Genomic DNA, 27,900 nt, shown 5'->3' with positions numbered 1-27,900 from the left:
CCTGCAGCAGAGCTTACCACTGCACTGCCCTCCCTTTCCTTTTGTTTTTTCCTCTCCTCCTGTCACTGCCACCCCAGAGGAAGAGAGGCAGAGTCCAGTGCTTGCATGCTCTTCTTTGCATGAACCTGCTCAAGTGATTAGTCTCCTGATGTCTTTGAGAAAGTCTCCAGTGCTCTGACTGAGCCTGTGGGTGCTGGCTTTAAATCATCATCTCCTGTGGATTACAACAGCTGGATGAGAAGATAAAGGCTTTTCTCTCCTCTTTCCTTTCTTATTCCTCTCTTTTCACTTTTCCTCCTGAAGCCAGAGTGATTCCCAGCCAGCGGGCATGATGCTGGTGGGAGCCCTGCATGGCCTCCTGCTTCTCTGCCTGGTTGAGAAGGGCATCAGCAAAGTCAGAAGATACTACATCGGTGCAGTGGAAACTGCCTGGGACTACGTACACAGCGATCTGCTCTCCGTGCTGCAAGCGCCTGCAGGGTAAAGCTCTTTCTATTGCAGTTCCAGCACCCTGCTATTGGTGTTGTCCCACCCTGGCACGCACAGCCCTGTGAGCTTGGGTGTGGGCAGGTGCATGGGGGCAAGGTGGGTGCACTGAGCTGCTGGTGCAGCTGGGAATGGGTGTTTCTGCGCAAAGGGGAGTCAGTAAGTGCAACACCTGATAACACACAGGTGCAATAAATCTTCAGAGAGAGACACAGACCTGCTCTGCCCTACTGCTCTGCCCTGCTTTATCTCAGTGCTGTTTGCTGTGATCCTTTAAAGTCTGTGCCCAGAGCCAAGAGCTGGTTCTCCTGCCTCTGCTTTCTCTTCTGCATCCTGGGAGCTTTGGGGAAATGCAAGGGGAGGTGAGGTCCTGTAGGGGCTGCAGAGGGAGGTTGGCTGTGCCCTCCTGACATAACTCAGGGCAGCAAAGGGTGTCCACTGTGTCTGCCTCTAGTAAAACTCAGCTTTAGTTAGTTATATATTTGTGTACATTACATTGCTGGAGCTGAATTTTTTCCTTTAGGGAATGAAAATATTTTTTTAGTGTTTGGGCAAGTAATGGTGTTTGTACACCGTGACAAGAAGGAGGAAGGCATGGCAGTTTTGCCCAAGTGCTTTAGAGTAGGAACAAAAGTGGCAGTTGCATTGCTCAGGCATCAGGATGATGTTGTCTGGAGACACAGCTGGCTTGGACGCACATGGCTGTGAATGGGCTTTCTGAGCTTACAGCATGGGGAGCAGAGCTGGATGGCTACATCCCCTGTGGATCAAGCCATGCTGATTCCCTCTGCCGCCCTGCCACGTGCCCTTCCCCAGGCTTTGTGCTGCGGTGGTGTCAGCCTACAGCCCCATCTCAGACCCACAGTGACTGGGGCAGTGGGGAGCTGTGGTCAGGCACTGAAACCAGGCTCTGGTGCCATAGTCGCTGTATCAGAGTAACATTGGGGTTTTCCCCCATTTTGATTACTTCAAATTGGAAAACTGCATCCAGCACCCCCTGTTTTACTAATGCCTCCCACCCTGCTTTTACTAAGGTGGCACTCAGATCTGTTAGGCTATGGTGGTGGAGCTGAGGTCACTCAGGCTGTTAATTCAACCCTGTGTCTTTCCATTTTGGCCCTGGCTTTAACGACACACTTGCAGACCATTTCTGACCTGGGAGTGCCTCAGGCACCTGGCCATGCCCTGGGGACAAGTAGGCCATCAGCAGGCAGCCTGAGGTCAATTGTCCTTCTCTGGAACAGGAAAGATAACTTTGGTTTTCTGCGAGGGACTTGGTGGCATGCTCCACCCCAGAGAGGCAGGGCACGCCTGGGAAGCACAGCTCCCAGCAGAGCTGTGGTGGGAGCTGGGGTTTGCTTGGCGTGACTGTTCCCAGCTTATCCCAGATAACAGTGCCTTCTTCTGCCTGGCCTGGCAGCCTCAGCTCGGTTGGGAGGCGGCGCAGGAAAACAGCCAGGCTGGGGAGAAGGGGTGTGCAGGAGTGAGCCAGGAGAAGTTGGCAGAAGCGGAGCTGCTGCCAGAGCTGAGGTGCCCCTGAGCTGCGCGTGGGCTGTCTTCTGCTCCACTGGCTTTCCCTCCTAGTACCAGCATCCCATGGCAGCCCCCAAGGGTGCAAGTCCAGGTAGGACCTCCAAAACCCCTCTACGCATCCAGTGTTTCTCTGGCATGTTTGTGGGAAAGCTCGGCCAAATGAATGGGCTATGGCACGCCAGGCCAGAGCTGCTTGTGCCTTCCCCATGATTTCAATTTCTCTGCCTCCTACATGCAACCCCGGGGCAGGGGTCGCATCCTGCGATGGCCACAGGGATCTCGGCTCCGGCTCAGAGTTGGCGGCCACATAGCAGCAGCAGCCCACGTTTGAGTGCTTCAGCAGTGCAGATTGTTTACCTTGGCTGTCTCCCGGCTCCGAGAGATGAACAGATAGTGCGGCTAACAATGCTGATCGAAGGCGCCAGGAACGTATCTCCTTGCCTTGGCTTCAGTGGCCTTGGGGTAGGAAGTCCATGGGGAACCCAAGTGCAGGGAACCAAGTACAGGCCAGAAGCACTTGGATCAGATGTCCCTGTGCTGAACTCTGCCTCCCCACCCGCCGCAAAGGCTGCCAGGCTCTGCCGTGCCAGCTGGGACCCAGCGCTGAGCCCTGGTGTCACCAAGTCTCCTCCCAGCCATGCCCTCACATGCCAGCAAAATCCCCCTGGCTCCAGAGGATTTCTGCCTTGTTTACCACGGCATTAGCAGGACCAGACCTTCATATGTCAGGGATGTGTTTTCAACGCTGGGCTTTCTGTGAGTTAGAGATTAAGGCACAGCTTCCTGACAGCGGACAGCCCAGTGTCAGTGACCCTGCCACACTGCCACCTCCCAGCATGGGGTCACCCTGGAGAGCAAAGCTTTGTCAGGACGCTACTGCCATCAAGCCAGGAATGATAACGGCTGGTGGGCAAAGTTAGCTGAATGCAGTGGCCCTGCTCAGTGGGGCTATGTCTGTTGGGGGCTTCCTGCCAGCCTGAACGAGGGGTTATAACCGCGGTGGGAAAGCGTGCATGGGGTTTTCATGGGCGCCCCTCCTGCTTTGCCCCCAGGGAGGGCGAACCCCGCTCTCCCCACAGCATCCTCTGGCTGCAGGTGGCTTCCAGCCGGAGGCATGGGGGCGAGTGCGCATCGCCCTTTCATAAATTTGAGTCACTCTGGCTCCTTCCTCTTCCTCTTGAGGAAGAGTCACAAAGGGAACCGCTGCTTGAATGAAGGCTTAGTCAGACAGGGAGAGCAATCCTCCCTGCTTCTTCAGAGGGAAGAAAATACCACCTGGCTTTTGCTCCAAACAAAACAAAACTGGAAGTGGTCTGTCTGGTTACTGGAAATGGTCTCAGTCCTGGGGCTGATAAGCCAGCCTCTAAAAATCCCTGGAGAAATTCATAGCTTTGTTATCCTGATAAATATGCTGGATCCTTTCTGGAAAATGAATTTGTTAAGCTGCTTACAGATAGAAAGTGGCAGTAGGGTGTGAAATACTTTCAAGGCTCCTTCATCCTCCTGGGGCAAGGATTAGTTTTTTAGCGGATGGCTTTAAATCCCAGTTTGGTCAGAAAAGAAATGGATGTGGGGATGTTGCTCAGACCGCAGAACAAACTGCTATGACCTGCCATACAGCCTGACACAGTCTCTTTCCTGGGCACAAGCTGGGGAGGATGTTCAAGTTATATGCGATGTGTCTACTATACCTGAAGGTGCTGGGGATGGGGTGGGGGGTGGCTGCGGGTGCCACTGCTATCACAGCATTCCCAGTGCTCCAGGTCTCTGTTGGCAGGGAAGCATAAAGCTGGACAAGGCAGGAGGCTGGCAGTGATGCCTGTGGCTGTGCCCACTCCTGGCTGCAGCTGGGCACAGCGCTGCACCTCCTGCCCTTGTGTCTTCTTCCTTTGTGACTAACACTGTGACATTAATTACTGCGGCATTGTCATCAAAATGTTTCCAAACACTCCTGGGGATTGTCAGGAAACCCAAAGAACACAACAGGGTGAGTGATCCCGGGGGCCAGTGTGGCACAGGCAAGCTGGCAGGGAGGAGAGGAGGAGGATGGCTGCTGCTCCTGGATGGGGCTGAGCAACCAGCCTTGGCTTTTCCTTCCTCCTGCAGTGCATCGGGGCATCTGGGCCCACAGCCCCCCGCGCCTGGTGTCCCCACCCAGTACAGGAAGGCCGTGTTTGTGGAGTACCCTGATGCCTCGTTCACGCAGCCCAAGCCCAAGCCAGCATGGATGGGTAAGGAGCACCCACAGTGCAGTGGCCAAACTTGCCCTGGGTTGGGTGCTGGCTCCATGGCCAGGAATGGGAAAGCACCCGGGTAGAGTCCCAGTACAGCAGAGCTGCTGGGAATGCAGGGAGCCTTGCTGGTGCCAGAGCAGTTGATGCTGCCATGCTACATGAGAGATGACTGCTAACTGTGCAGGTGGAATGCTGAGACCCTTTGGGGCCCATGGCTGGGTGGGAGCTGCTTGACCCCAGCTGCCTGACCCTTTTGCCTTCCTTCCTTCAGGTCTTCTGGGCCCCACCATCCGAGCAGAGGTCTATGACACAGTGGTCATCAAGTTTAAGAACTTGGCCTCCCGTCCATACAACCTCCACGCCATCGGGGTGTCCTACTGGAAGGCATCAGAAGGTGAGTTGGTCCATAGCCAGGTGCTGCAAGCCCTGTAAAGCACCTCCTGCTCAACGGCCTGCCTGTCAGGAGAGAGCACATCCCTCCCTGACCCTGGTGTTCACATCCCTCTGTGAAGACAGAGAGTCACAGAGGTGGCTTAGCCTGGGGGAACAAGACCATGCCTAGCCCAGAAATGAGCTGAGATGAGCAAATCCGTATCAGTTATAGAGGTAATACATGAGGTTGGATGCTTAGGGCCAGGAAGGCTGTGTCCTCCAGCATCAGGGCAGGTGGGGGGTGCACAGCCCCAACAAGCAAGTCTCCGGCACAGCTCTGCTTTGCTGCCCTGAGACCAGCTATCACTGGTGGGAGCTGGGCTGGTCCTGGGGGCTGGGGTGGAGAGGGGCTGTGCTCTGGGCTGGGGGAAGAGGCATTTCTGTAGCCATGGTGTGTTGGGGATGAGCCTTCAGTGACATCTGGCTGCTCCTTTCGCTTTAGGGGCAGGGTATGAGGATGAGAGCAGCCAGCTAGAGAAGGAAGGTGACAGGGTGGATCCAGGGAAGACACACACGTACATCTGGGAAATCCAGCAAAACCAGGGCCCGACAGATGGTGACTCACCGTGCCTGACCCACTCCTACTCCTCCAACACCGACAGTGTGAAGGACATCAACTCTGGATTGATCGGAGCCCTGCTTGTGTGCCGACCTGGTAAGGACAGCACAGGACGTGGACAGGTCACATACAATCACGAACTGAAAAACAGAAAAATCAAAAACACCTTCCAGAGGCTGAACATGGCAGTGGAGTCAGTAAACTGTCATCAACAACACTTTTGGGGTTTGGCCCTTTCCTAAAAGAGTCTTTTTCCAGTGCAGGAGCCAAACACTCTTTAGATTTCTCTTCTGGAGAGAAATTTTTCTTTCCTTTGCAAAATTTCAGACCACAGATGAAATCCTGAACCTTATCTATCCATAAGGTGAATTGCTATGGAGGCACAAATGTTTGTCTTTCCTTCAGAGTTTCACCGAGCTGTGATTGTTCAGTATCAGCCAGGGTGCTTTATCAATCAGGGTTTTGTCAAAGAACTAGAGGGAAGTTTGCACCAGCAAGTGTTAAGGATCAGGCAGGAGAGAGGCAGGACACCCCAGGTACCTGGTCTGTGGTACCTGTGCCTGCTCTCCTTCCTTTGTAAACACAGAGGTGATGAAATCCTGTTAATACTTGCCGGGTGCAAGGAACCCAGAAGTGTACCTGGGGTGGAACTGGTCACCCCTGGCTGAGTCATCTCCTGGAGGTAGCTGTCCATAGCCCTCTGTAGTCACTGGAGAGGAATGGGCACGAGTCACCTCCTCCCAGGGCACCGTCTGCAGGCTCCAGTGACTCACCAGGAGTTTCTCCACTGAGCTAAGTCTAGACGAGCACAGATGATGGTGCTGACAAGGGGGCTAGATAAAACGGGCTCTTTCAGGTGACTAAGCGGATCCTGAGAGCCTGCAAGGAAAAGGCAGCACAAACTGACCTTTCAATGCCTTCTGGGGGCAGCTGCCTCTCAACCACGGGCTTCTGGGGAGTGCAAGGCAGGAAACAGGGCTGTGCCAGCCGTGAGACATGACAAAAGCAATCCACAGCCTGGCCTTGATTTACCAGTTCTTGGAGGGCACAAAGGGAATTCTCTGAGGAGACCAGCATGGTGCTTGCTGATGTTTAAAGAGATCCATCCCATGGCATCTTGCAGGGACCCTGGCTAGTGATGGGAACGAGGGCGTGCAGCAGGAGTTTGTGATGCTCTTCGCAGTGTTTGATGAAGGTAACTACCTTGTTGACTGGTGCTGGACCCTGAATTCAGCCTGGTCCATGGCTCATGCTTTTGCCATGGTGTGAATGCAGCTGCTCGGCTCCCATACTGTCTCCCAAGCCTTGTACAGTCTCCCCAGCCAATGTGTTCCTGGTGCAGTGCTGCCATTCCTTCTGTTCTCCAGGTGCAGGGAGCTTGCAGCCCCCCCCGCTCTCCCATCCCATGCCATGGCCTTGTTCCCATCACACAGGCTAAAGCTGCCAGGCAGTAATGTCCTGTCACATGCAATGGTCACCACCACATTTATGCAGAACCTTGCATGGGTCTGCTGTGGATTTCCAGCAGGCACCACACATCTGACCTCCGTGCATTTTGGCTTTCATACTGTTTCACCCCCGTGGGAAGGTTTCCTTTTTCTCTGAAATGCTCTGAAATGAAAGCTGACTGCATCCTCCTCTCTCCACAGGGAAAAGCTGGTACTCTGAGACCAGCTCCCTGGCAGCTCCTAAGCCCCTGCCTCACAACAGGACGGAGCTGCACACCATCAATGGCTACATCAATGGCTCGCTGCCTGGTGAGTACCGGTGTGCTGGGGACAGGGACGGAGGGCATGGGAGGTACTAGGACCAGGGGTATAGCCAGGTCTGTAAGCTCAAGGTAGCTTTGTGAAAGGAGTGAGAAATGACATCAAGAAGAGTTTCCAGGTGATGGATCTGTTAGGCTGTGTTCACCCCGGAGCGACTATTGCATCTCAACTCTTTGATCTGCCTTGCCCATTTACAGTGCAGAAGGACCTATTTCTGGCTGGCTGTGTTACCAAGCGCAGCTGACCTCGGAGTTCTCCAGGAATTTTTCTGGTAGCAAAGGTTAATCTCTTGTAGCCCTGTGAGTGAGGCTGGAGGTAGTGTTGAGGGGAAAACTCAGCTCTCACCAGCCTGGCTCTGACAACACACCTCTGTAGGATTTAGGGAATAGAATCATAGACTCTTTTAGGTTGGAGAAGACCTTTAAGATCATCAAGTCCAGTCATTTACCTAGCACTGCCAAGTCCACCACTAAACCATGGCCCTAAGCACCACATCTACTTGTCTTTTAAATACCTGCAGGGATGGTGATTCAACCACTTCCCTGGGCAGCCTGTTCCAGTGCTTGACAACCCTTTCAGTGAGGGAATTTTTCCTAACATCCAATCTAAACGTCCCCTGGCACAACTTGAGGCCATTTCCTCTTGTCGTTTTGCTTGCTGCTTAAAGAAGAGACCAACACCTACCTCACTACAACCTGCTTTCAGGTAGTTGATTGATAGGTCTCCCCTCAGCCTCCTTTCCCCAGAAAAGCAAAAGAAAAGGCTGATTGTGGTCTCAGTGAGGACAAAAGTTGGCATTTTCTGATGTTCTTCTGGAAGAAGGTCCATTGCTGCCTGAGACTGAAGAATCTCCAGGGCAAACTGGGAACACTGTCAGGAGAGTTATTTCCATCAGTAACCTTGGTGAACCACGCCTTGAAACCTCCCACCTGGGTCTGGCTGTTCTCCAGTCATAGGCAAAAGCAGAAGTCACCTGAATTTCCTGTCCTGGTGGATCCATTGAGCTTAAGAGCTGAGTAAACCTCCTGGTCAACCTCTGTATCTGCAGTAGGTTTCCTCTTGAGAAGGTATCCGCCTCTGTCCCTCAACCCCCTGTCTGGGTGCAGGACCACGCCTGAGAGGTGTCTGATGGAGTGGCAGTGCAGAGCTGGGGGCCTCAGGATGGAGCCTGCACGCTGTCACCTCCCCAGGCTCTTGGGATTTGTTCCAGTCACCTATCACACTCGGTGCCAAAATCAAGCGCTTGACTTGGTATTTGACTTTGTTTGGCTTCAGCTTCCAGGAACTTGTTCTTGTTATTCAGTTCCCTGCTAGATTGCAGAGCCCTTCAGCACACGCTAATTTCTGCCCAGGAAAATATTTTTACAATGCAGTCAAGTCCTCTCCCATTTCCTAAGCACACCGACCTCTTAGAGTATCTCCGAGGAGGGAATTTTCTCTAGCCTTCAAATAATCCTGGTGAGCTCTATCTGCAATTTTTGGGGTATTTCAACTACCGCTGAGGACATGCCTCAGATGCAATATTTCAGTATCAGGCTTGCCGGTGTTGTGATCAGACAAATGATCGCCTTTTCCAGTGCCCAGTTCCCCTATTTGCAGAGTCAAGGATCACATCTACCTCTTTTGTCACTGCATCCTGCTGTGAGCTCCCATCAGCACGCCTCCCAGAGTCCCTGCCAAAGTCCCCCACTCTGTAACACTAGTCTTATATCAGGAGGGTGATGCAGTCTGTGCCCCTGTTTTGCTCAGACAGTCCACATCCACATGTGACTTCTCCAGCTTGAAGCCACCACCTTGCAGGGCAGGGGACTCTACTCAGCATGTGGCAGACTGAGTCCGTGACACCAAGAGTGGGGACAAGGGATGGACACAGTGGTGACTCCTGGGTGCTTTCTTTCTCTCCTGGCAGGTCTCACACTGTGCCTCAAGAAGCAAGTCCACTGGCACGTGATCGGGATGGGCACTGGGCCAGAAGTCCACTCCATCTTCTTGGAAGCCCACACATTCCTGGTGAGAAGCCACCGTCTCAGCAGCCTAGAAATCTCCTCTGCCACGTATCTCACAGCCCAGACCATGCCAGCAACAGCTGGCTGGTTTCGGATGTTCTGCCAGATACCATCCCATCAGCAAGGTAACCTTATTTTGCAAGAGCTCAGGGGAAAAGAAGTTCAGGGGATGGCCTGGGCTTAGGGTTCTATGCAGTGCTGCAGCTCCAAGGCCCCTCCTGCTCTCTAGTGTTACATCCATGTGCAACCTGGCCTGTGGCCGGGATAGCATAGGTTGACCCATATGCTGGTACATTTGGTGGGGACAGTAGTGGAGAGGACATCTCCCAAGCATGGGGGAGTGCATGTCTGTGCTGGCATGTCAGTGTGACCCTTTCTGTCCGGCTTGTCTGAACCCAGCTGGCATGGAGGCTATTGTGAAGGTGGAGGAGTGTCTGGAGGAGCGCCTGGTGAAGATGGGGAAACTGTCAGATGAGCCAGAGGACATGGATTACCCTGAAGAAGATGAAGATGAGGAAGCTTATCATGTGATCCAAGTGCGCTCTTTTGCCAAAGAGAGGCCTGTGACCTGGACTCACTACATTGCGGCTGAGGAAATGGACTGGGACTACGCCCCAGTGAAGCCAGTGTCTCTGGACAGGTGACAGTGGGCATGTGTGCTCGCGAGGCTGCTCCTTGAGGCAGCCCTGCCGGCTCTTCCCCTTTTACCCAGAAATTTATTTTCCTTCTGCCCAACCTGGACAGGTTTATTTTTCCTTGTTAATGCTAACTGTATGGATGCAGGGCAAGGACGGTCTTGGGGAGGCCATGGGAAGGCAGGACCTGGATTCATTTCATTTTACCAAATGCCCGCAGAGGCGTTTGTCTCCAGGGCATTTGTCTCTCTGAGGCCCAGGTCTCCAGGGTCAGCCCCTTCCGAGCAGGCAGAAATGCCTGGTAACCCTTCTCACCCTCCAGCCAGGAGGGCCTGCATAGCCAGGACATGTGCCCACAGCCCCAGAGTGTGGGTGTCCTTGCCCTGTCTGGAAGGACATGATCTAGATGGCAGAGGCAATTAGCCCCTGCTGTTGCCCCACTTCTTGGAAGGAGAGGTGATGCAAGTGCAGTATCTCAGCAGAAGTACCTTAGTCAGCAGTGCATGGTGATGACAGATGTCTTAATGTCACTCTGCTGACACAGGCTGTGTGGGCTGGGGCCAGCTTGGTGGTGGGGTCACCAGGTTCTGCCCTAGATGGGGATTCCAGACAGCAAGGCATAGAATCATAGAATGGGTTGGGTTGGAAGGGAATGTAAAGATTATTTAGTTCCCACTCCCCTGCCATGGGCGGGGACACCTTCTGCTAGATCAGGCTGCTCAAAGCCCATCCAACCTGGCCTTGAACACTGCCAGGAACGGGCAGCCTGTTCCAGTGCCTCACCATTCTTATAGTGAAGAATTTCTTCCTTAGTGAAGGGAGGAAGGTGGTAGAAATGCCCACCTGCAGCCCCCTGCAGGGTAAGCCAGGGGAGATGACCTCTCCAGCTTAGGGCTGGCCTTGCTCCTGAGAAGGAGCCGGGATAATCAAGAAAAAGCAGCTGCTTCATTGCCTTATGCCCACTTACTGGGGGTGCTCCCTGACACAGGACAATCTGCCATGCCCTCAGCTCTCACAGTCACCGCTTCCCTCCAGGACAGGGCAGTGTCAGCCCAAGCTGCTGCTGCGTAACCTGGTGGGAGCTTTCTCCATTAAAGAAGCACTGAATCACTTGAATAACTGGAGTTATTCCCCAGGATGTGTATTGTGATTACAGGAATGAGTGTCCCCACTGTGCACTGGTAGTCCCCAGACAGATGTATAGGTGCTTGGACGATGGAAAGTCTTGTTCTGGTTCTGACAGTGTCCCACATGTGGCCATTCGCTCTTTCTCTGCCTTGCCTGCAGAAACGTCAGGAGCCTGTTCCTGGAGGCTGGCCCCCGGCAGATCGGTTCAAAGTATAAGAAAGTGATGTTTGTGGAGTACGAGGATGCAACCTTCAAGAAGCGCAAGGTGTCAGATCAACCGGACAAGGGAATTCTGGGGCCTGTCATTAAGGGGGAGGTTGGAGATCAGTTTAAGGTAAGAGAGAGATTGCTTTCCACAAATAGGGACTGGAAGGGAAAACTTTAAAGCTGGATGCTATTCCTCTCTATATCTATATTTTATTCAAGAGCTATTAGTAGTTCTTGGTTTGTCGCTAAGGTCTGGCATAAGTCCTTGAGATGCTCTGTCACATTTGGTGATGTCCAAAGTTCATCAGAAAGGCAGACATTACTGAAAGCTAAAGCTAAACGCTCTTGGTGAGATCCTTGTGCAGGGTATGGCCCAGTCCCCTTGATCTGACTTCATTGCAGGCCTCTTAGGAATTGTGCAAATTACTCCATGACACGTGGCATCCAGCACCTTCCTCTGAGGCAGGAGTGTCCTCTCATCCTCCACTCTTCTCCATCTGTGTGCTCTTACCATACAGTATTGGGGACTGTCGCTTGTGTCTCCCCAGGCACCTCTACTGACCACATGACTTGTTTGCTGCTAGGAGGAATGAGATGGTTTCCAGGAGTTTCACATTTCTGCTCCCTGCCTGGGGTTGCCTGTGCAGTTGTGGGCATGGAATGGAAGGTGACGCCCGTGGCAAAGCCCCAACAGAGCTATTTAGAGAAATAGATGAAGGGCTTCATGCAGTGAAGTGGGGAGCACTTTGAAGCTTTGACTGCTGTGCATACTTAGTGTCTTGATCCTCTGAGGCCCCCTGGATTGACAGACCTCTTGTGTCTCATATGCAAAGTGAGACTGAAGACAGCAACTTTCCTTTTAATAAATCTGTTATTTTCCTGACCTCTCTAAAATAGGCACCTCCTGGAAAGATGGGTAGTGTAGACTGGTAGAGAAATACTCCTATTCTGACTCCTACTTTGCGGTCCCAGACATGTCCAGGTTCCTCCCTGTTGGACACTGGCAGTTAGCCAGTCCCAGAGCAACACTGCCCAGTGTTTCCCTCCCTGTGAGGACACTGAGAGCAGCCTTGAGGGCTCACAATGTTCAGAAAGCATTAAACGCTTGTGCTGGCTGTCCTCATTTCAGATCGTGTTCAGGAACCTGGCAAGCCGACCATACAACATCTACCCTCACGGTCTCACCAGTGTAAGGCCATACCACGCCATGAAGCCCTCTCAAGGTAAGGCAAACCATGAGAATTTGGGACATCACTTGGTCGCTGCCATTCTTCTGGGCCAGGAAAGCTTCCTGCTGCCTATGGTAAGACTAGCTGTCCAACACATCCATCCAAGTACCTGAGCCCTGCAGTCCTGGAGATGATGACAATGCTTGGTTCATGCCCCCCTTGGTGCCATGTAAGGAAGGCTTGGGTGATGGATGGAAGAAGGGGCATTGTCAACCAGGGAGCTGGGACCATGTTGTTTGGTCCATCTGGAAGGCCCCCATGTTCTGATGCGGCAGGAACCACCCTGGTGATCCTGGCTGTGTTTGCTAATTTGCTTACAGTCCTCACTCCCTTGCCCCGCTCCAATGTGCAGCGTTCATTATGATTCTGACTCTCCCTCTTGCAGATTTGTGGGTTTTGCTCTGAGGTTGTCGAGTTACCAAGGTCCTTTCCCAGAAATGCTTTCATCCCCTGACAGCATGCTCCCAAGATCACAGCTCGTGCAAGGCCGTCCCACCAGGGCAAAATTGTGCCCCATCCCTCTTCCCTCCTCCTCTCTGTCCTTTTGGGTGCATCACCATGATGGGAGCAATTGCAGAGGCTGGAGAAAGGCTCCTCTGCTGCAGCAGAGGTAGCAGAACCAGGACAGCAGCCGCTAAGGAGTTCAGTGAACTGGGTCAGCTTTGTGGCTTGTTACTATCTAAGTCAAGGTTTTCCTTCGGGAGAGTCAAAAGGGCAAAGTGGCCCATCAGCTGGCCGGGCCAAAGGTGCCAAGCCACACAAGGGCGCTGGGAGCCCTGCCCTGCCCTCTGTCAACATCCCCTAGCCAGACAGGGCTCACTGGCTTTGCCAGTGATTCAGCTCTGTGAAAGTGGGTGAGTTGTGGTCCTGGAGCCACAGGGATGATGCTTTTTAGGGGATTATAAATAAAAAGAGTTGTTCCTACTTTGACTGACACATGAGCTTTGCAAACCCTGCTCTTACAGCAGCTCAGCTGGGCACTTGGAGCAGAGAAGGGTCTTTTTCTAAGTGCAAAATCCTGCTGAATTCTCAGAGGATTAATTTGCATTTGGATTTTCCTTCAGCTCCTCCCAGATCTCCTCACTGTTTTTCTCACCGTCTAGCCACATTTGCTTGAAAAATTGATCTGATGCTTTGTTTTTCACTCATTTCAGCCCTGGCCAGCTCTGTACCTTCATCTGCAATCTCCTCTAAGCAGCCCAGAGCCCAGGCACAGCTGAGACCTGGCAGATCTTCCAGTTTGCAGGAGTTTTAAGGGCTTTCAAAATTAGGCACATGCCTCTCTATCCACACCTTGTCCCAGAGGCTCCTTTTGTCCAGATCAACTTGCCGTGCAAGTGCATGATAGCAGCCAGGGTGCCATCCTGGGATGGGCATGGCTTTGGGTAGTTTTCTATGCAATTTGCATAGTTGGGAAACCTCCTTTCTGAGCTCTTTTAAAAAACAGTTAAAAATTCCTTGCCAGATAAGGACGTGAAGGACATTCCTGTCCCTCCTGGCCAGTCGTTCACCTACAGCTGGAGGGTCACCACTGAGGATGGGCCAACGCAGGCAGATCCTCGCTGCCTCACCCGTTTCTACTACAGCTCCATCGACCCAGTCCGAGACATGGCCTCAGGCCTGATTGGGCCCCTCCTGATCTGCTTTAAGAAGTCCATGGATCAGAGGGGAAATCAGGTGGGTCCTTCCTTTGTCACCCCAACTGCCAGGCTGAAAGGCTGGAGTAACTGCAGTGGGTGAAATATTTGGGAAAAACCAAATTTGTCTGTCCTGTTCTCTTCAACCCTACTACCAGTCCCAATGTCCCTGCCTTCTCCATCTTCTCTTGCATGCTCCCTTCTCTCCAAACTTGGACCCTAATTCCTGTGAAATACCAGTAAACTGTTTCCCAGGCTAAAATCTGGCAGCTACACTGGGCCCCAGAGGTGCCCTGGTCAGACCAGGAATAACCGCTTCCCTCTCCGCCTTCCAGATAATGTCAGACAATATGAGGTTGGTGCTGTTTTCGGTCTTTGATGAGAACCGCAGCTGGTACCTGGAGGAGAACATCAGGCGGTTCTGCACTGACGCAGCCCATGTGGATACCCAGGACCCCCAGTTTTACGCCTCCAACGTGATGCACAGTGAGTGCTCAGGCAGGGGCTCCCTGCAAAGCCCCAGCACACACAGGTTCATCCCTGCCCCAGGGAACAAGCAGGGAACATGCAGCAGCTTGGCAGCCGTGGGGGAATCAAGTCCTGATGAAATGTTTCACTCCTGCTCTCTTCCAGCTATTAACGGCTTTGTATTTGACAACCTCCAAACAAACCTCTGCCTGCATGAGGTCGTGTATTGGTATGTCCTGAGTGTTGGGGCCCAAACAGATTTCCTCTCCATCTTCTTCTCTGGAAACACATTCAAGCGCAACATGGTCTTTGAGGATGTGCTTACCCTTTTCCCGTTTTCTGGAGAAACGGTCTTCATGAGCTTGGAAAAGCCAGGTTGGTAACATGGGCTGTTCTATAAACCACGGACTTGGCATCACAGCAGAGATAAGTGAGCACCTCCAGCCACGGCTCTGGTACCCAATTGCATTTTGGCAGCCCTGAGGGCAAAAGGATGCACAACCTGCTGGAACTTAAAGAAATTAAACTACTGTATTTTACTTCCTTAATAGGATGAGTTAAGGTCACACATGCTGCCAAGCCAGTAAGCTGGCTGCAGTAACGTGAGCCCCATGGACCTCGCATCTGCACCCTTGGCTCCAAGCTCGGAGGTCAAGAGGAGTGGCAGTGCTGTCCCTGCTGTGGGTCTAGCCCCTAGTCATGGCATCCCATTTATCTCCACACTTTGCAAGGACAGAAATCACAGCCATAGAGAACTAGGAATGATTTACTTCAGAGTTTGGTTTTATTTCCCCCCACTCGGCATTTTTTCCTTAGCGTCTGCAAAAGTGGTGCTGTTAACCATTTCCTCACTCACAGAGGAAACACATAATTTACCATCTAATTGCAAAGTCTGATATGATGGCCATGAGTGCTGGAGCCCAAGCCAAGCTGACAGGGTTTGTAGATACCCCAGGAAGCTTTCTAAAACCCAGCCAAACATTGCATCCCTTTGAGCTCTGATTTTTGCCTGCTGATCTGAAGCAGGCGAGCAGCTCAGCCAGCAGCAGATGACGGCTCTCTCCAGTGTCAGAGCCTGGTTATTACACACCTCCTCACTCACTCGGCGCCTGTAGAAGAGGCACTCACTGCGGGGAGCAAATGTGTTGGCTGAGGATGTGAGCAAGAAGCAGCCTTTCCATTTCTTCCTCCTTGAGTGGGAGAGACGTGATGACTGTGTCTGGGAGAGAGGTGTATTCGACAGCACCAGCATGTCTGTGGGGGCGGTTTATGGTGATTACTCCTGCTGCTGGCAATAATCCTGGAGGTTATCAGTGCATAAACTGTTCTTACCAAGCTGTTGCTGGGGCCTCGCGGGTGTGTATAGCTCGCCAGGCTCTGGCAGGAAACGCTGGCCCTGCTGGTGGTGCTTGTCAGGACTGGCTCTGACGTTGCCAGCAAGCCTGATGTCTTGTGAGTCCAGCTGTAAGATTCTCTAGGGGTTATGAGAACATGAAATCACTACCATGAACCAGAGGCTGCCTGGAAAATACAGGTTGCACTAGCAAGGGAGCAGCATGGGGGTGGCAGCTCTTCTGATTTCCTGCTGTGGTGGGCTGATGGTGTCCTCTTGTCCTCTCTTGAGACAGGTGTCTGGACGCTGGGGTGCCTGAATCCTGATTTCAGAGACCGAGGGATGCGTGCCAAGTTCACGGTCTTGCAGTGCCAGTATGAGCAATATCCTGATGGGGAAGATTATGAGGATTTTGAGGAGGAGGAGGAGGGTGCCTTTGAATTCCAACCCAGGAGCTTCTCTAAAAGAAAGGAATGGCACAAGCCATGTGTGAATGAGCAGCTCAACATCACCTCTTCCAGAAATGATACAGAGAAACCAAGATCGTGCTTGCCAGAACCCAGCTATGGGGCCCGCGTGAGTGGTGGCAGGATTTCTGATCCCTCTTCTAATGGCACCTCAACACTTCTAGAAACAATCCCATATCCACCTGATATTTCCATGTCTTCTCTGCCAGAGACAAACTATGATTCAGTGTCCTATGAATCCTTCCTGAAAGATGAAGAAGAATTGTCAAATATCATCACCCAGGATGAAGGGTTTGGAGCTCACCCACCTGGAGAACACTTGGCAAGTGTCAGTGGTAGGGTCCATGGTACTGTGAGCCCAGAAGAAGGTCAGCAATGGCTGCAGCAAGGCACGCCAGCTCCAGAAGATGCTCTGGCAGGGAAGATGACAAGAATCTCAGAGGTGCAGAAGCCAGTAAAAAGGACAATGGTCCAGTCTGGTGGTACATTGGAGATCCTGGAAGCACAGCCTCAAAAGACAACTACTCATGCAACAAGCTTGTGGGACTCAATTGCTTATGCTGCTAGCAAAGATCCTCTTCAAGGGAACAGGAACTTAATTCACCAGAATGACCTGGAACCCAATGTGGGACTCCAAGACATGTCTTCGGAGAGTGCTAAGGACAAGTGGCTAAGAGGGGCTGATAAAATATCCTTAAATCCATATGAGTCAAAGGATATAATCCATACAGCACCGGCTTTAAGTACTGATCATAACTTTTCCTCCACACTGGACAATCCTTTTGCATCTTTGAATGAGACAGAAGACAACAGGACTTCTCATGCCGTGGTTCACAATCAAACCAGAGAAAACAATTATTCATCAAATGAGATAGATGCTAGGCTGGAAAAAAGACCTCATGAAATTATTTTGCAAGGCTTTTATGAATCTTCTGAAGGGAAAAATGTTTCTTCCTCAGATCTGGGACCCAGCAAACCTGTACAAGAACAAATCCTCACAGATGAGAGTAACTCCTTGCCTGCAAAAAGTGGCACAGAACAAGAAGCTGATGAATTTGCCAGAGGCACAAGCCTTCTAGAAACCACCTTTGCACACACCAATGACCTGGAGCCTTCCAGCTATATAACAATGGAAGAGAGGGATGAATTAATCTTGGGCGCCATGTTTCAGGATGCTACAGTCACTAAGGAATTGCCAGACATGAACAGTCTTGCCTTTCCTGAACCGAACGTCATGGCCAATGACACAAGGCAGTTCCCAAATGCTCTCCTAAACAGCCCTGAGCAGTTTCTGAGACACAGAGCTCCAGCCCCAGGCATGAGTGGCCCTGACCAGAGGCCTCAACAAGCCAGGTCACTGGAGAGCAGAGGCTTGGCGCATGGTCTGGGTCTTCCCAACACCAGTTGGCCTGGCAGCAGGGAGCCCCTCTCCGAGGTTAACAGAGCAGAGCAGGGTCTGGTCAGCCAGACTCCTGAGACAGCAGTGAATAAGAAAGCACCAAAGGCGTGTGGACCTCATTCCCCTTTTTGCAGCAGCCGCTTCAGAAAGAGGTCCCTGACATCAGGCAACACTGTGCCTGAGGTGCTGGTGGCCCAGCAAAACCTGGAAGAAAAATCAGACATGATTGAGGGAAGACTACACCTGGGCAGGGATGTTCCACAGGCTGTGCTTGGAGATAGTGCTGATGAGACGCATCCTGTGGGGAGGCCAAGCACAGCTGGGGGTGGACGCAGCAGCAGCGAGGAGCCCCAGCGCAGCGGACGCTCTTTCCCCACACAGAAAGCAGTGGGGAGTGAGGCAGCAATGGCAGCAAGTAGCTCAGAGACACAAGCTGCAGCTGCAGACCTGCCCTCAAACTGGGATCCGGTCTCCCTGGGGGCAGTGAGACGTGCCGGGGGCTTGTGGAGCCCAGCTTTGGCTGAGCTGCAGCCAGGCAGAGGTGCTGTCGGGGGCACTCCTGGGAGCAAGCAAGCCGAGGGGAGAAGCCGGATGGAGGAAGAGACAAATTCTGTGGAGCATCTGGGTCAGCTCAGTCCTGGGCCTCAGCAGCTGAAGGCCAATGCCACGGAAGACTCTGTGCCTGAGAGCACATCTGGGAAAACCCCAGAAGAAATCCCTATGAAACCAGACTCCAAAGAGAACTATTCCCTGTCTCCAAGCAGTGCCGCTCACAACAGCACTAACAAAAACCCAGCCAGATATGTGCAAGCCAGCCCAGATGGATGGCAGGTGCTCAGTGGGGAAGATGTCTTCAGAGAAACCAGAAAAAGAGAGGGCCAGGACCTAAGAGACCCCAAGGAGGATGGGGAAGGTAACAGCACAGCTGGGAAGAGGAATCACGGCCCAGGACATAGGGAGAGACTGGATGTGAACAATGGGACCCATTCTGGCTCCTCGAGGCTGAAGCCAGACAAGCTGGACTACGACGAGTACAGTGACACAGAGCAGACCATAGAGGATTTTGACATCTATGAGGATGAGGAGCATGACCCGCGCTCCTTCCAGGGGGAGGTACGGCAATACTTCATTGCAGCAGTGGAGGTGATGTGGGAATACGGGAACCAGAGACCCCAGCACTTCCTTAAAGCCACGTAAGTGTTACTGTCCCTCATGTATTCCTCCTGCACTGTGTGGCATGGCTTGATGCATGAGTTGGCATGTCCTGGCAGGCAGGATCACAGGTCTGTGACTGTATGACCCAGCCAAGCAGCCCAGGGGAAGGATGCGCCCAGCACTTCCCCTCCACCTGGGGAGTTTTGTAACTCCAGCAACCTTGAGCTTCCTTGCAAGTGGGTCAGGGATGCTCTAGGCTCTGCATCATGCTTGCCCTGCCGCAGCCCTGCCATGGCTGCCCTCCCTGTGGGACAGTGTCACCTGACTTGCTTAACTGCCCTCACCCCAGCAGGGACCCTTGGAGCAGCAGAAGGAAGCCTTTCCGGCAGTACCGCAAGGTGGTTTTCCGAGAGTACATGGATGATTCCTTCACGCAGCCGCTGCTGCGGGGAGAGTTGGATGAGCACTTGGGCATCCTCGGGCCATACATCAGGGCAGAAGTTGAAGATGTCATCATGGTGAATTGAAAGTTCCCGTTTCCTATAAAACCTGAAACCCCCATTGCTGGCTGTGCTGAGCCAGAGGGAGCGCCGAGGTGGGCCTGCAGGCTCTGCAGTCACCGTGGGTTCACCTTCAGGGCTCAGGGGCAGGAGCTGCCCCATTGGCACCCTGTGTGGCACGTGGATGGTGCCAGGTTGGGAGGCAGAGCCACCATTCAGAGGAACCTCAGTGTCTGAAGCTATGGGCCAGCGGGAATGTCAGTGTGTTCAGATGCAAAGCCCTGGACCTGAGACAACCCCAACCCCAGTAACAGCACAGCCTGAGCAGCTCCTGGGCTCTATGGGGAGCTTTTTGGGTGAAGGGATTGTAAAAAGGGTAATGAGGTAAGCAGGGTTCAGTACAGCTTCTTTGGGTGCTCTATGTGAGGGCAGGCTTTGACTTCCCTCACCACCAAAGGTCCTTCAGCACCCACCTAAGGAAGAGGTGAAAGGCTTTTCACCAGGCTCAGGACTTGTATGCCTGGAGAAGTTGCCCAGTTTTCACTGAAATCTTCACCAAGATGGATTCAGCACCTTTGGGCTCCAGATACAGTAGTGTAGCTGACCTTGCTTCCATTGAGCAGGGAGAGGGCTTCATCCTGCTGACATGACCGTGACGGGCTTTCCACTGGGGATCACAATGCACAGCCACAGCTTGTGGTTCAGCAGGGGTTGCCCACTGCATGGGGCCCAGCTGGAGGTCTGAGCACTGGGGACATGGCTTCTTCCTTCCCACCAGCTGCCTGGATCCAACCTGAGGGTCCAGGACGCTCTCAGCACTACATCTAGCCCCCTCCCACACTCCCTTTGCTTTGCCTTCCCTCTGGTGCAGGTTACATTCAAGAACCTAGCCTCACGGCCCTTCTCCTTCCACTCCACACTGCAAGCCTACGAGGGGGTGCAGGATGCCACGCAGAGCGGACAGCTGGTGCAGCCCGGCAAGGTGCGGAAGTACTCCTGGAAAGTCCTGCCCCAGATGGCACCCACCACGCAGGAGTTCGACTGCAAGTCCTGGGCTTACTTCTCCAACGTGGACCTGGTAAGTGGGAGCCTGCTCCATGGGACATCCCAGGAAGGAGAGATGGGCAGCACGCCTGGGTCCTGGCTGTGAGGTGAAGGCTTTTGCTGTGGTGCTGGGCTGAAAGCAGCCTGTTGCTGTGTAGATTCTCAGGTGTCTAATACAGTGACGAGTGCATGCTTGTGCTTTCTTTTCTCTTTCCTTCTCTTAATTGATTCCCCGCCGCCCCCCCCCCCTTTCCCCTGCTGTACCAGCTTATGAGGCTTGCAGGAAACTAGCACTCTGCAGCCCCGCTACCCCACTGCCAAACACGGTTGAATTTGGCCCGTGGGTTCCAATGTTAGTGGGGTAGGGACTGTTGGACAGACAGACACCACTTCTCTTGAAAGCATGTGCAAACACTTGCTGTACGGCTTTTTTTAGCTAATGGGAGATCTCCCAGTGAACCTAGCACGTCCTTCCCACCCTGCACGTGCCATGCCCTGTGCATGAGTGGGAGCCAGGCCAGGGATGCAGGCAGGGCTACTGCTTTCCTCGTTGCTGTGCCACCTGCGGGCATCAGCACTGCCTCCCACTCCGAGGCAAACCCTTCTTTCCTGGCTTCCCGGCAGGAGAAGGACCTGCACTCGGGCCTTATTGGGCCACTGATCATCTGCCGCCGTGGGGTGCTGAACTTCGTTTTCAGGCGGCAGCTGGCTGTGCAGGAGTTCTCCCTGCTCTTCACTATCTTTGATGAGACCAAAAGCTGGTACTTCCTAGAGAACATGGAGAGGAACTGCCGCCCTCCTTGCCGCATCCAGCAGGACAACCCTGACTTTAAGAGAAACCATTCCTTCCACGGTGAGGACCCTTGCCCTTGCCCTTTCCATCCCACAATCTACATTGGGATGGAAAAACCCTGGAGCCTTGAGCCACTCCTGACTGTTGCCTTTCTCAGCCATCAATGGCTACGTGAGTGACACGCTGCCCGGGCTGGTGATGGCTCAGCAGCAACGGATCCGATGGCACCTCCTGAACATGGGCAGCACTGAGGATATCCACTCTGTCCACTTTCATGGGCATCTGTTCAGTGTCAGGACTAGCCAGGAGTATCGCATGGGAGTCTACAACCTTTATCCCGGTGAGAAGCAGTATGGGCACTGTGCACGCTCCAGCTGCTGGGGCTTCATGTCCATGCCTGTTAGGAAGTACCAAGCCTGCACGGGGATAGCAAGGAGGGGAATGGATCTGGAAGAGTCTGGCTCTGTGTTTGCACAGCGCTTGGCACTGTGGCATCCCATTACAGCCAGTAACTCTCCTCTGCTCTGCTCTCCATTCCTGGCCAGGTGTCTTTGGGACGGTAGAGATGCAGCCCTCGCATGCCGGGATCTGGCGAGTAGAGTGCAAAGTGGGAGAGCACCAGCAAGCTGGGATGAGTGCTCTCTTCCTCGTGTACAACCAGAGTGAGTGACTCTCTTTGCACCCTGGCCCGCTTGCTGCCATGGTCATGACCACCACATTCTTGAGCTCCCTCCACCAGATCTCTCAGTATTTTCCCTGGGGTGACCCAAGTGGGGTCTTCAGGGTTTTCACTCTGAAAGAAAGTCACAACTTCAGCCCTTGCCACCCTACACAACCCAGCAGAGAGCACAGAGTCAGGGACACAGCTGGGGTGAAGGCTGGGAGACCAGCTTCATTTGCCTGTGAATATTTGCTTCGAGAGCTCTCGTTTTCCAAATGGAGGGTCCCTGGACCTTCTGTAAAATGCACTTACCCCAGCAGCTGCATGCACACACTGGTGCCTGCCCACGCTGTCGGGAAGGTACAGTCCCCAGCTGCCTAACCACACAACAAGAGGTAAACTGAGGCACGGAGTGAGGGTAGGAGGCAATAAGAAACACCGCCTGACTACAGGTTGCTCTGATAGAAACAGCCCCAAGAGCAACCGGAAAATCCACAGGAAACGTCTGACCATTCACCCCAGAACAGCAGGTTTCTACCTCACTGTAAGTATGTTCTGGAGGAAGTGGTTGGGGAGAGTAGTATTGTATCACACAGTGACAATCTCTCTCCTCTTCCTCTTAAGACAGTATTAAATGTCAGCCATAAGTTAAAAATCTGCTTAAGATTTCAAATTTGCATTTTCCCAGAAGAAATTGCCACGTGGCAGAGATGCCAAGATGTGACTAGTTAATAATAATAATGGTTATTATAAGAGACAAACAGCTCAGCAGACCAGAAGAGCGACACAGAGAGACAGGGGTGTCAGGCAGATTTTCCTTTAGCGACATAATACTTGTTTTTAAAAGATGCTGCCTAGCAACAAAATGGCCCAAGAGCAAGACGTGTATAAGGAAGAGACACTTGTCAGCACTGCTGGGAGATCAGGACATGGGGGTAAAGAGGCCAAGGGCGCAGTGACAGGAGTTTGTCAAAAGGCTGCTGTGGCTGATACTGGGAACTCTCTGCTGTTGACATCAGGGTCAGGAGCAAGAACTTCCAGCACCCCTAAAATTCAGGGATGGATGTGGAGGCATCTGAAACCCACCACTTGGTGTGAGACAAGACTGGGGGCTCCTGGAGGCTTAAGACTGGAGGCTGCTACCCAGCCTAGGCTTTTCCTTCAAGAGCTTTGTTGGCTAACCAGCTCTCCCTGGTTTTCCCCCTCCTTTCCCCTGTTTGGCTGCAGACTGCCGAAACGCCCTCGGTCTGGCCTCGGGCCACATTGCAGACTCTCAGATCACAGCATCGGGGCAGTACGGTGAGTAGGGGCTGTTGCTGCAGAGAAGGCAGGTGAGGTTGGGGCAGCTTCAGCCAACACAACTCAGGTGCATGCTTGCCCAAGGCTCTGCTACACCGGGTCCCTGGCAAAGTCTTTCCTCCATCCATGCCCAGCATCCCACTTGGGACCTGGAGGTGCCTTCCCACATGTCTGGCCCATCATCCGGCCCATCTCTCTGCCACCATATATGTGGCTACTGAACCCCAGGGTGGTCCTTGGGCCCCAGTCCTGCGGGTGGACTTCTCACCACCTCAGGCTGGGCAGCACCAGGAGCCAGCAGCACCCTCATCTCTGTGTGCTCTCCTCACAGGGCAGTGGGCTCCTTACCTGGCCAGGCTGGATAACACCGGCTCCATCAACGCTTGGAGCACTGACCGCAGCAGCAATGCCTGGATCCAGGTGAGAGGGGCCCTGTGGCTGGAGGCAGCGCTGGGGGCATTCCAAGGGCATGCTTGTGGCTGATGCACTGTACAGAAGGATTCACAAGGATGGCCACTGTCTCCCCAGCTACATCCTATTTCCCCTGCTTCCCCTCTGGGAGGGGAGCCCTGAGAGCCTAGTGGCAGTTGGTCTGGCCATGGCTGCTGCTGGCCTGATGCCCGGATCCACCCTCCATGCAGCAGAGGAATCACTCGGTGGTCCAGCTGCAGCATTGGATTGTGCAAAAATTCCCCAAAGACCAAGTGAGAACAGCTCATCTCTCCAAACAGCTCTCCCCTGCCCTCTCCCAGCAGTTAGCTGAGTTGTGCTCTTATGAACTATTTTAACTAGTTTCGTAAACCATGCTCAGGTATGTCACAAGGAAGTGAGTCCCACAGGTTTGCAGTGCATTGCCTGAACATGGCTTGGGTTTTCCATCAAAAATGAATCCCTGACTTTCGTTCTCAGGTGGACCTTTTGCATCTCATGATTATTCATGGTATAAAAACCCAAGGGGCCCGACAAAAGTTCTCCAGCCTTTACATCTCCCAGTTTGTTGTCTTCTACAGCCTCGATGGGCAAAGGTGGAGGAAATACAAGGGGAACGCCACCAGCACCCAGATGGTAAAGTGAACAGGTCTTGAGGAGGGTGTCTTCCTAGAATGGGGTCTCCTGCAGTGACGAGGGCTAGGGAGCTCCATACACAAGGCAGAGATCTGCCGAGACCCTAGGATAATTTATCAGAGCAGGAACAGTGAGCATTCACTGCCAAGATGACTGAATCGCAGATCACAGATCTGCAAAGGATTTGCTGTCTGTGTCCATCTGTCTCATTTTAAATTGACTGAACTATTTCTTTCCATGATCCCAGGTGGCTGTGAGATCCACTGCTTAACGTTACGTTGCACATTACTTACAGCTAGGCATAAGATTTTGCCTGAATACCTTTTTTGACCCCAAAGGCAAATCTGGCTTTCTAAAAACATCGTGCAGATGCAGACGATTTGTGGTATCTTGACTCATCAGAAAAAAGCACAACCTGAATATGCATAAGCTGATCACTCCAGTGGGAGAAGGAAAATAGCCAGAAAAGCCTCCATAGTGTACACCAGCTGTGGCCAAAACTTTTCCCAGGACTTACTTTTTTTTTTCTGACTTCTCCTCTCGTTTTGGTGAAAATATAAAAACATGTTCATTTGCTTGGACCTTAAGTTTTTCCTCCTCCCATTCATCAGTGGTTCACCCTGATTTGGCACATTCACACTTCTTTGGTCTGAATCACATCTCAAATCATTTCCCTGAGCTGCCATTCTCTTATAAAGCTGGTGATAAGATACAGAAGTGCCAGACAGAAATGTTCTTCTCCCCGCTAATACTTGTTCTATTTAGCTTTCTTTCCACTGGTACAACAATCCTTTTTCTCCCTTTCCCTGCAGCTGTTCTTTGCAAATGTGGATGCAACCGGAGTGAAAGAAAATCAGTTCAACCCTCCGATCATAGCCCGGTATATCCGCATTAACCCCACTCACTACAGCATCCGGACCACCCTGCGGATGGAGCTCATCGGCTGCGATCTGAACAGTACGTCCCACCTCCAGACACCAAGCACCAAAAGCCAGGGCGTGATCCAGTGGGGCGCTGGGCATCAGCTCCGCATGTTTCAGGACACCCCAGGCAGTCGTGGAGGGGAAAGGAGAAGGCTGGAGATGGCATTGAGATGTTGGGGGAACAAAGCTGGAAAATCTTGTTATGGTCTTAGCAATAGCAATACCAGAGGGAGAGCATGGAGCCAGCTCTCACCACCACTTCTTCCTGAACCACCAGAAACCTCCAGCAGCAGCTAAGCTGATAGCTGCGGAGCTGCTGCCTCAGTCTTGGGGAGCAGGGAACAAGGACAGACAGATGCCAATAGGCTTTTCCACTGGTTTTGCCTCTCCAAGGTGAGACTGCTCCAGCCCACAGTGTGACCGGGAGCAGTTGTGCTCTGGGATCCTTTCTTTAGTTTTGCACACCAGCAGGGCGAACCCTCCAGCAGCTACAGGCTGTAGCAGCTGTGCTGTTGCCCCATGCCACAAGCCTGCCAGCCGGCTCTGAGGCAGCTGTGCTTATGCACACACGGTCACACCATGTGCAGGCTGTCTCCCTGCCAGGTATTCTTGTCCTTCCCCTGCTGACAGGTTCTCCTTATGTCCTGATGGATGCACAAATTCTTCACATTCCTCCTAGATAAAATCTAGTGAGAAAAGAAGGTGGGACTAGTGGCAGTCTCAGTTTGGCACTCCCCAGCCAGAGCCATACTGCAAACAGGGGCCCTGAGCACTGTACGGATCATGATGCTGCAGCAAGGCACAGGAGAACCTGTAATCAAGGAAAATGCATGGAGCATGGCTGGAGCAGCAAGCAGCCAGAAGGCATTTCCACGATGGGTCTGTCTGTTCCCCTCCTCTGACAAGCATCACTCCTCTCTTCCAGGCTGCTCCTTGCCCCTAGGAATGGAGAACAGAATGATCCCTGACCAGCGCATTTCTGCATCCTCCTACAGCACCAACATCTTCTCCAGCTGGTCACCCTCCCAGGCCCGCCTGAACCTGCAGGGGAGGACCAACGCATGGAGGCCAAAGGTAGCCCACGCGAGGAGAACTTGAGGCAGGCAGCTGGGGCATGGGCATGGCAGGTGGGATCCCAGCACACAGGCTGGGTGCTTACAGCCTCCCCTAGCCAGGGCTGCATGGGGAGTGTGTACAGCCACGTGCACTGTGCAAGCTGCCTGCACGCAGACAGGAGAATTCCTGCACTGAGTTAGCACCCAGCAGCTCCAACCAGACACCTGGTGGGGCAGGTGAAGTCCAGGACTATGTGCAGGGCCACCTTGGCTTTAGCTGCAATGAATGTGTCTTTCTCATTGCTGCTGAAGGGTTGAAGGCAGTCTGTCCTTCCCTAGAGCAACAGGCCCAACGAGTGGTTACAGGTGGACTTTGAAGTAACCAAGAAGGTGACTGCAATCATAACCCAAGGTGCCAAAGCTGTCTTCACCCACATGTTTGTGAAAGAGTTCGCCGTCTCCAGCAGCCAGAACGGTGTGCACTGGAGCCCAGTCCTGCAGGACGGCAAGGAGAAGGTATGCAGAGCTGCTCCATGGCCAGAGGCAGCTCATGGCCACCCCTGGGGCAGCAAGCACAGCCCTTGGCAGCAAACATGCTCACAGGATTTTTTGCAAGAGCAGCAAGCCGGGCTGTGCTTTTCCTTCCCCAAAGCATTCCCAAGCGGTGCTTGTCTGGGTTGGTCATGTCCTGAATGACATGGGGTCACTATACCAGCAGAGGAGAGCACATCCCTGATTTCTCTCTCCGCTCCAGATTTTCAGGGCAAACCAAGACCACACCAGCACAGTGATGAATACCCTGGAGCCCCCTCTCTTTGCCCGCTACGTGAGGATACACCCCCGGCAGTGGCACAACCACATTGCCTTGCGGATAGAGCTCCTGGGCTGCGACACTCAGCAGGAATACTGATGGCTGCGGGGCCAGGCATGGGCAGCGCGCCGGTACCCACAGCCAGCCAGGCGCTGAATGCTCCCCAGGGCCAGCGCCAGCCCCCCAGGGCCCCGGCTGCCCCCGCTGCTGGGGAGCAGAAGCCCTGCCGTGCTGTCATGGTGGCTGGCTCATTATCAGCCTCTTCCTGTCCCTCATCTACCAGATGCCATATAGTCAGACGTAATGCTGAAGAATTAAACAGTAATTTTCCAGTATAACGCTGAAAAATTAAACAGTAATTTTCCAGTATCTCTCTGCACTTTCTCCTGTGCTCCAGTCTTGGGAGTCCCTGGGGGCTCAGTCAGTATTACCAGCAGCTGGTAATTAATTAGCCCCGGAGCTTCTCAGCTTCGTTTTACACAAGCTCCTGCTGCCCGGGCACAGCCCTGGAGGAGGAGGAAGCAGCAAAGATAAGGGCTGGGGAAAGGGGCCCTCCTCCAGGCCCCAGCATCCATTTCACAATCCGTGGGGATCAGCGGCTCAAGGGAGGCAGCGCTTGCTCAACCTGACTCAGCGCCGGGCTTTCGCCCTCCCCTTCATCTCCGTGTCCCTGCTGCCATCAGGCATGTGAAATCTGAGTCAGGGTTGAATGTCCCCTGGCCTGCCACTAGCAAGCCCCTTGAGGCAAGCAGTCCTGACCACTGTTTGTCGACCTCCTGGGAGCACAGGCCCTGGCTCACATCCCTCTCCCATCACTTCCTCACAGTCACTAGGAAACATCTCTTCTGCAAGCACCTGCTGGTCCTGGCCGACAGACTATCTGAGAAGCGTGTGGGCTCACCTCTAAGAGAACTTCCCACAAGCACTTCTGTACATCCTCCTCATCACCCTGCTGCTCCTCTGCTGCCCCATGTACTGATGTGCGTTGCCCACCAGCTGGTGGTCCCTTTCTCTAGGACAGGTTTGTTCCTCTGGGTCGTGCTCTTTGGGCCATAGCTCCGAAATCCCCACT

At 53.1% G+C, this 27,900-nt stretch overlaps 1 protein-coding gene across 3 annotated transcripts; it reads left to right on the top strand.

Annotated features, from left to right (window-relative positions):
- F8 (coagulation factor VIII) lies at window positions 1–27,197 on the top strand. 3 transcript variants are annotated; one of them, XM_014280572.3, is made up of 26 exons: window positions 1–480; window positions 4,126–4,250; window positions 4,525–4,647; window positions 5,128–5,340; window positions 6,368–6,439; window positions 6,894–7,001; window positions 8,923–9,144; window positions 9,419–9,659; window positions 10,942–11,116; window positions 12,119–12,212; window positions 13,684–13,895; window positions 14,191–14,341; window positions 14,489–14,698; window positions 15,952–18,715; window positions 19,030–19,195; window positions 20,049–20,255; window positions 20,846–21,074; window positions 21,172–21,354; window positions 21,560–21,676; window positions 22,903–22,974; window positions 23,306–23,394; window positions 23,884–24,039; window positions 24,852–24,996; window positions 25,888–26,036; window positions 26,357–26,533; window positions 26,772–27,197. In XM_014280572.3, exons 1-26 carry the CDS (start codon window positions 329–331, stop codon window positions 26,925–26,927), a joined length of 6,708 nt encoding a protein of 2,235 aa, XP_014136047.2. In that variant the 5' UTR covers window positions 1–328; the 3' UTR covers window positions 26,928–27,197. The 3 variants fall into 3 exon arrangements, with proteins under 3 accessions (XP_014136047.2, XP_055583627.1, XP_055583629.1); XM_055727652.1 differs by having other exon boundaries at window positions 19,027–19,195; XM_055727654.1 differs by lacking the exon at window positions 4,126–4,250 and having other exon boundaries at window positions 19,027–19,195.
- Window positions 27,198–27,900: the final 703 nt, after the last annotated feature.

The sequence above is a fragment of the Falco cherrug genome, chromosome 15 (genome assembly GCF_023634085.1).
Source record: "Falco cherrug isolate bFalChe1 chromosome 15, bFalChe1.pri, whole genome shotgun sequence".
Classification (NCBI taxonomy): Eukaryota; Metazoa; Chordata; class Aves; order Falconiformes; family Falconidae; genus Falco; species Falco cherrug.
The sequence above is the reverse complement of the archived record's forward strand: the minus strand, read 5'-3'. Positions and strand labels throughout refer to the sequence as shown.

Bases quoted from the DNA above. Each gene is read 5' to 3' on its own strand.
- F8 (XM_055727652.1), top strand. From the start codon at position 329: ATGATGCTGGTGGGAGCCCTGCATGGCCTCCTGCTTCTCTGCCTGGTT. The intron at 9,660-10,941 runs GTGACAGTGGGC...CCTTGCCTGCAG, and splicing joins AAGCCAGTGTCTCTGGACAG to AAACGTCAGGAGCCTGTTCC. The intron at 21,677-22,902 runs GTGAGTGACTCT...GTTTGGCTGCAG, and splicing joins CTTCCTCGTGTACAACCAGA to ACTGCCGAAACGCCCTCGGT.